General features: G+C 53.1%; 1 protein-coding gene across 6 annotated transcripts in view; it reads right to left on the reverse strand.

The window, feature by feature from the left end:
* UNC13A (unc-13 homolog A) overlaps nt 1–5,674 on the reverse strand; it is a 62,010-nt gene extending 56,336 nt beyond the window's left edge. For 2 of the 6 annotated variants that reach the window (XM_070519411.1, XM_070519410.1), the window contains exon 1: nt 5,484–5,674. In XM_070519411.1, coding sequence (XP_070375512.1) covers nt 5,484–5,505 — 22 coding nt within the window. In that variant the 5' untranslated portion in view covers nt 5,506–5,674. The remainder of the gene's footprint in view (nt 1–5,483) is intronic. The other 4 variants (XM_070519412.1, XM_070519413.1, XM_070519409.1 and 1 more) reach the window with 3 other exon arrangements.
* Between the last annotated feature and the right edge of the window lie 2,719 nt (nt 5,675–8,393).

Here is an 8,393-nt window from a genome sequence, read left to right on the forward strand (position 1 = left end):
CAGGCGCTGCCAAGCTCTGGGCCTCAGTTTCTGCATCTGAGCAATGGGGCCAGGTGGGGCTGGCCGGTCTCACTTCCTTCTCCTCCTCCCCTCTTCTTCCTTTCTCTTCCTCCCTCTCCCCCTTCTTCTTCTCATTATTAGTATCTTCTATTATTATACTATCATTACTACAATTTTTATTACTATTAACACGACTAGTATCACGACTATTTTAATTATTTGGTGGGTTTTAAGTGTGCCCCTGGCCTGGCGGGCCTGGATTCTAATTGAGGTTGGCTCCAGTCTGGGAGCACCTGGTCCATGACCTGCCGGGCCTGGGGTGGGGGGCGATGGGGCAGTAGAGGATTCCAGACAACAAGGGAAGCAGTCGGAAAGCCCCCTGCAGGACATGCTTACCGGGTGTCAGAAGACACTAGAAGGGGGAGCGGGGAAGGGAAGCATGGGGAATTCAGACATAGATTCTAGGATGTTTGGTAGTTTCATATGTGATGCCGATGGTGGACATGCGGTTTGTGATAAGGACATTGGCCCCGCTGGCTTTGCATCTGAGAGAGGACTCTCACCATCCATGGACAGAATGAGCCAGACCCCGACTGAAGCCTTTGGTGAAAAAAACAAACACATCAAGAATCTTGACAGGGATTTCTGTCTCTGTTGTTTACCAAGTACTACTTAGAACTAGGCCTAGCTCATAGTAAGTGCTCATTAAACAGTGTTCAATGAAGGAATGACGTCATGTCCTCCTGCATCAGCCCTGCCCTGAGACGCGGCCCCGAGGTGAAGGCACTGTCCATGGTGCTGAACTCGCCGTCTCCCTGCTCTCTCCGCGGTGCTGAACTCGCCATCCCTGCCTGGGTACCTCCAACGAACTTGGCACCTCTTTTGCGCTCCCCCTCCGCCCCTCCTTCCCCGGTGTACTACCGAGCCCTCCTCAGACTTGAGAACGCTGTGAGCTCTCAGGAAATGTCCTACACCCACGGACCTCCTTCCAGAAAGCTTTTAGTCCCCATTAATAAAAACATCATCATTGATTTTTCCTGTCTTCGGCTCACAGTTATTGAACTTTTCCACAGAACAGGCATTGTGCCAACAGCTCTGTGTGCCTCACCTCACTGGAGTGTTCCAGTAAACCTAGGCAGTGAGCGCTATTAGTATGCCCATTCTACAGATGGGCACATCGAGGAATGAAGAGTATGGGACTTGCCCGGAAGTGGTGGAATTAGGGGTTCAAATCCAGATCTGCTGGACTCAGGATGTCCCAGTTGGCACCTCACAGAAGAACTCCACTGTATGCGGGAGGAAAGTGGGATCTATGCTATGGAAGCAGCTAAGATTGCAGCCCTGAAATGAATCATAGCCAACCCTGGAGGGCATCCTACGAGGATGGTGAGAGCAAAGACCTGGATGTACAGCCCACTGACTGGGCGGTATCAGAGTGGGGCGGTCAGGACAGGGGAACAGCCACGATGAATGGAAAGATCATGACATGTTTGTTTACTGAGTGGATAAAGGAAGGTGATCCTAGGACAGATTCTCATCCCCTGGAAGGGACTTTGGTGTCTCCCAGGTCCTGGAGGCTGAGAGGTGGTTGAACTTTCACTCCCCCTCCCCACTCCCAGTAGGTTGTGGAGTCAGACTGCTACATCTCTGGCTCTGCAGCACCAGGAAAGTTGTTGAACCTCTCTGAGCCTCAGTTTTTCCATTTGTAAAATGGGTTGCTGTGAGAATTAAAGAGAGCAATGAGCATAAAAGTTCTCAACACTGCCTGTAGAATGATAGATAAATGGGGCTTATTGTTGATATTATTATTAGTTGTGAGAGAAACTCACCCTCACAAGCATTCGCTAAGTTGTATGCAATATTCATGTATCAAATATTTATGGGACCTTTAAAACATTGAGTGACCTGGCAAAATGCTGTGAGGCACATAGAAAGGTCTAGAACTGAATCCGCACCACCGCGATTTTGCACATACTGTTCTCTCTACCTGGACAACCATCTCCCTTCTGCTTAGCTCCCCTCACTTTCTGAGACTCAGACAAGTAGGGGTGAGGACAGGGCTGGCTTCCCAGAGAAGGAGAGCCTGCAAGCCCCCATCCCTGGCTCCCTCAGCCTTTCCCTGTCTCTCTGGCTCTGTCCCCACCAGCATGAGCCCAGGATTGGGGCTGGGTTCCCAGAGACAAGAACAGAACCTGGCACATAGTTGATGCTCAATGAATACTTACTGAGTAAATATATGATTGAATTCATGAAGGAACCAGGTGGTGCTTGGCATGTGCAGCCTCAGAACTCTGCCAAGACCTAGCAAGTGGATAGGGGGAGCAATGGGACTCCACAGATATGAAGAAATGAGAGGGGGAAGAGAGAAGGCCTGTACAGGGTGGTCTCCTATGTCTTGGTGCAGGCCATGCCTGCAAGAGCTTGCATTTGTGTGTGCTTGCATGTGTATTTGTCCCTCTTACCAGGGCAGGCAGGGGTGTGTGCGTGGGTGTGTGCGTGGGTGTGTGCATGGGTGTGTGTGTACATGTGTGGAGGGACATGTGCTCATGAGTAGCATCTGAGTGCGAGGAGGCTCTGCATGTGTGTGCTGGGGAGTGGGCTGTGACTGTAGGTGGCAAATGCTGGCATGTGTGAGCTTAGGTATGTGTGGGCTTGCAGGTGATGTGTTAAGTAGAAACACATATTGGGATGTGTGTGTGTGCGTGTGTGTTTTGCAGTTGTACAGCATGTGTATTTGTTTACTTGCATACATGTAACACTCATGTGAAACTATATCCATTAACATGTGGCTGTATGCAACATCATTCGCCCGTTACTAGCCCCTGTTAGGGGCTACTTTGAATGTCCAGGCAAGTGTTGTCAAGTGCATACACATGGCTTGGCATGCACTTATGTGTACACATGTGTATTTATTGGGATTTGGAGTCCTAACAGGCATATATGGGTACATGCCTGCAAGTTAGGGCATGAGCAGATCTTTATGTGACACGGATATTGTGAACACACATCAAACACATGTGGTTACATCTGTGTGTGTGCACGTGCAGACAGGCACGCTTGTATGGCAGGAGCCATGTCTGTGGCAGCAGACTGTGTCCTGTATACATGTATGTGTGTGCGTTCCCACAGGCATGGGAAAGTGCACATGTGTCCATGTGTGTGCAGTCACAGGCACCTGGTCTTCATAGACCTCGGTGGATCCTAAGCATTTCTGTCCACAGAGGGTGAGTCTGGGTATGAACGTGCCAGCCCACATGTGTGCAGGGACAGGCAAACGTGGGTGGGCCCCCAGTTGGGGCAGCAGGTATTTCTTCAACCCCAAGGATGGGCTCAGATCCATGGAAAGCCCTCTCAGCCTAGCTCCACTGCTGCTCTGCCCCCTCTCCCCTCCAGTTCTCCACTCTGGGCATCATCCCCATCCCTCCCAGCGCTTCCCCCTCAGCCTCTCCCAGCCCTGTACCTCTCTCCCTCACCCTCAGCTTCGCCCCTCCCAGCGACCCCTCCACTCTGCTGGGGACTCCCTGCCTGTAAGTTCCACAGAATCATCCAAAACAATTCTTCCCCTAGGCCTGTTTCTGGAAGCCTCACCCTTCTTCCTGCCCTCCCTTCACACCACACCCCCCCCAGCCCAGCCTCCTGATGCGTCAGAGTTAAGGGTGAGATTCCCCCCCTCCCCACCACTGGGCAAACCTTCCCGAGGAACCCAACTCAGAGGGTGTGAGGCAGAGTGAGGCGGGGTGGGGTGGAGCTGTCAGCCAGGAACACCCCCGCTGGCCCCCTGTTCCATGCCCCCGCCCAGGGTGCTGGGCAGCGTAGAGGAGAGGGAGAAGCCAAGAGGGGGCTTGGACGTTCACCTCCCCCTCCCCTTAGGCCTAGTCTGTGGGGGTAGCATGGGAGGCCCCTCCACCTCCCCTAACTCCAGAGGCCAGGGACTGAATGAACTGACTTTTGATTTTTCCGGCCCTTCTCCCCACCCGTGGGGAATGAGCTCAGGGAAAGGAGGCCCCTATCCCTTTAAGAACACCCGCGTCCACGCCGGCCCAGCCAGGCGCGATCCGCCCAGGGGAAGCCGCGGCGGCGGGGAGCCGGCGGGCGGGGCTGGGTTTGTGAATGGAGCGGCAGAGGGGGAGGGGAAGGAGGAGGAGGGGCGGCGGGGGCGGTGCCCGGCTGCTGGGCCTGCCCACCCGGGTCCAGGCGGAGGCCGGGGTTCAGCTTTCTCTCACACACACACTCATACGCACCCACACACCCACAGTACGCTGCCCGTTGGCTAAGGCGTCCGGAAGCCTGAAATCTCAGGCTTGGCCGACACACCTGTTCCCCCACCCCAGCCTTCTTGGAGGGAGCAGGAGTGCGAGGAGCGGACCTCAGTCCTTAAAACCCAAGGCTGAGATGATTACAAGCCTTGAATATCTTTTCGCCACCACCCCTGCCGCCCAAGGCCTCCCGGCGCCCGCGTTCTCGGCAGGAGTGCCCGGGACGCCCGGGTCCTGGTGCGCTGGCTTCTCACCCATCCCCGCCTCAGAGGTTGGGGAGGAATGGTCATGCCCCTCCAGAGTCTCTCTCCCTCCTCCAACCCCAACGCAGAGCGTGGGCCTGGGCGTGGGCCTCGGTGCAGATGGCGTTCTGGCCCCAAAATAGCTCCACCCCACCTCTTCCTCCCTCCCTTCAGCGCAAAGTGGGTGAGGTGAGGATGGCCCGGGAGAGTGCAGGGGGGCACTGCACGGCCAAGGGGTCGGCTCCCCGCGGAGAAGGCCGGAATCGCGTTCTGGAGCGCTGGAGGGGGAGGGGAGGGGGAGGCCCACAGGCGGGTCCCCCGGTCCCCACTGGGGAAGTCAAAGAGTTAACAGGAGGTTCGCCCCCAAACCCCCAGTCGCAGCCCGCTCAGGACGTAGGGAGGGTCTCCTCAGCCCCTTCGCAGTCATCTCCACGCCCAGGTCTGGGGGATTCCCAGAGCTCGCGCTGTGCAGATGGCCAGGCCCCCTTACCCAAATCTGACACGCTCGGGGTTTGGAGACCCCTCCGCCTGCACTCCTCCTTGAATTCTACGCCCAGTCCGCGTCCGAGGGGACCCGCAGCCCAGCCACAGCACAGGACTCCTTCCAAGTACCTTGTAGGATTCATTCGAACTACCCAGACCAGCCGCTTCCACACGGACCCCCTAATAACTCGGTCTACACATATGTCCCAGTCTAGATCGTTTCCAGATAGAGCCCCAAATGCCTCCTGGCGTGCACATGGGCCTCCGCGTTCTGCCATGTCCACACGACCCCCAGCACCGGCCACCGGGACCCCCTGAAAGCCCAGCTGCGACTACACGGATCACCCCCTCAGGCGCTCTGACGCGTCTACAAGGTCTACCTCCTCAAATGTCCAGCCGCGTGTGCTCGGGTCACCCCCTCAGGAGCCCAGCCGCATACACACGGACCCCGAGCCCAGTCCGGATCCACACGGGTTCCCCGCCCCGCAACCTCGCCTCCTACCTCCAACGCAAAGTAGAGACATGTCTCCGGAGTCGCCGGCGGGCCGGCTTTGTCGGGTCGGGCTCAGTGGGCACTGGGCTGGGTCGTGGCCGGAGCTGCAGCACGCGCTCGGCTCACGCCGGGGCCCGGCCTCCGCCGCCGGCCATCTTGGTTCAGCACCGGGGGTGCGGACAGCTCCTGACGCGGCGCTGACGCGCGGCGGGTGGGCGGAGCCCGGGACGCCTGATGGGGCGGGGGCGCCGCAGGCTGGGGGAGCTTTAAAGGGCCTGAGCCGAGCGGGGGTTCCCTGCCCCCAGAGCTCCCCGAGTGCGGGGACTGAGAGCAGCCTCTACGCAGGTTCCCTTCCGGTTCTGCGTGTTCTCGTCTCTCCTTGAGTCTCTCTGTGGGTCCTCCGGCTCTCCAGTCCTTTGCTATCTCTCTGCTCTCCCTGAGTATCTCTGTTCCTGTGTCTCTACGTCTGCATCTGTCTCTTTGCCTCTCTTTCTCTATGTCTTTCTCTCCCTGGGTGTCTCTGTTCCTTTGACTCTTTGTCTCCCCATATCGCGGTCATGTGTCTCCCTCTGAGCCTCTCTCTGCCCAGTCTCTCTGTGTCTCTGCCACGTCCTGTCTAGGTCGCTCTCTGTGTCTCTGTTTCACTCTCTCCAAGCCACTCAGCCTGTGGATCTTTGCACACACTCAGACTGGATCCCGTCCTTCACTCCCTTGTGTAACTGGCAAACTCCTATTCACTCATCAATGCCCAGTTTGAACATTCTCTGCTCCAGGAAGCGTTCCCTGACTCTCTCATACTGAGCCTTTGCTCTACCGTCTGGACTCCCCCAGCTCCCAAACTCTTCCTCTGGTCTGGCCCTGACCCCCTACATCTCCGCTCCCCAGCATTCCCCACGTATCCAGCTGGGCAGTTCCATGTGGCACAGAGCCCTGCAAACCTGTTGACTGTGTATCTCCAGTGCCTAGAACAGCGCCAGAGGCTGAGCCCCACAGAGCCCCCTGGGCGCAGCACACAGGAAGGAGTTCATAAACGGGGAGTGCACATGGAATAGTTGCAAGTGAGGCCTGTGTTCAGAACCCAACTCTGTTGCTAGGCACCAGCATGCCTTTGGGCAAGTCATGTGACCACTGTGCCTCCCTTCCCCTCTGTGTAGAGTGAGGAAGATAAAAGGACTTGCCTCACAGAGTTGCAGAGATATTATGTAAGTTGACACCTGAAATCCCTTGGAATCGTAATGCATGTTAGCCATCACTGTAACTCTCAGGCTTTTTAAATGTTTCTTACATACCCATTAGCTATGTGCAAAGAATAAGGAGCAGCAACCACAGGCTCGAGGAAAGAGCACAGCCATCACAGCGGAAGACCCACGGGCTTCTCCCCTATTTCTTAGTCTCTCCCCTCAGAAAGAAGAACTATCCCAGATTTTGTTTTTTATTCCCTTAATTTTCCTTACAGTTTTACCACGTATTATTTGTCAGCAAACAATACATGGTTTAGTTTTGCATATTTTTGAACTTTATGTAACTAAAATAAAATGTTCACGTGCTTTACTAACCTGTTTTGTTTGCTGAACAGGATCCTGCTGATACTCATCTGAGTTTCTGTGGGTGGCTGTAATGCAAGCATTTTTCACTGCCATATAGTATTCCTCTGGATGCGTACACCATTGATTATTTATCTATTCTCCAGTTGGTGGACCTTAAGATCGTTTACACTTGGAGTTTATTACAAATAAAGCTTTTATGACCATTCTCAGAAATGTAGGCAGGCGCACACAGGTCAGGACAGCTGGATCATAGGACAGCCACACGCTCAGCTGCACAAGACAACATCAAATTGTTTTTCCATGTGGCTCCAGCAATTTACATTGTACCAGCATCACGTAAGAACTCAGTTGTTCCACGTCCTTGCCAACGCTTTGGATTGTCCAGGTGTCCACGTTTTTTGACTTGTGCTGAGGTGGAGGGGGTGAAGTGGTGCCTCATTTTGGTTTTGATTTGCCCTCTGATTGTTCATGAGGTGGAACTTGTTATGCGATTATTGATTTCTTCTTAGGGTGAAATGCCTGTTCAAGTCTTTTATTCATTTTTTTAAATTTGACTGTCTTTTCCTCTTGATTTGTACTTCTTTGTCCATATTAGATATGAATCCTTTGTTGGTTTCATGTGTTGTAAAAATCTCCAATTTTGTGGCTTGTTCTCATTCTATTTATGGTGTCCTTTTCTTAATGGAGGCTTTTTTTTTAATATAACCTTTTTATTTTGGGAAAATTTTAGACATACAGAAAAGTTGCAGAGGTGCTGAGCTGTAAAAGGAACAGAGCATTCCTGTATGCTCTCACCCAGCTTCCCTAATGATAGCATCTTACATGTGGTCACATGTCCGTAGGAAAACATGAACACTGACACATTATTAGTGAAATTGCAGACTTTACATTTCACTAGTTTTTCCACTAATGTTCTCTTTCTAGTCCAGAATCTAATTCAGGATCCTACATTGCATTTAGTCATCTCATCTCCTTGGTTTCCTCTTATCTGTGAGTAAAGTCTTTCCTTATTTTTCGTGACCTTGAAACTTTTGAAGAGTACTGGTCAGGTATTTTGTACAAAGTCCCTTGATTTTGGTTTATTTAATGTTTTCTCATTGCTAGACTGGGGTTATAGAGTTTGGGGGAGAAGATCACAGAGATGGGGTTCCCTCCTTGTCACATCATACCAGAGGTCCTGATGCCCACATGACATCACAGAGATGTTAACTTTGATCACCTGGCTAAGGTGCTGTCTGCCAAGTTTTTTGTTTTGTTTTGTTTTTGTTTTTTGCAGGGGAAGATTCATCCTAAGCTAATATCGCTAACATCTGTTGCCAATCTTCCTCCTTTTTCTTACTTTTCCCTCGCGGAGCCCCAGTACATAGTTGTG

The sequence above is a fragment of the Equus asinus genome, chromosome 10 (genome assembly GCF_041296235.1).
Source record: "Equus asinus isolate D_3611 breed Donkey chromosome 10, EquAss-T2T_v2, whole genome shotgun sequence".
In the NCBI taxonomy this organism is placed as follows: domain Eukaryota; kingdom Metazoa; phylum Chordata; class Mammalia; order Perissodactyla; family Equidae; genus Equus; species Equus asinus.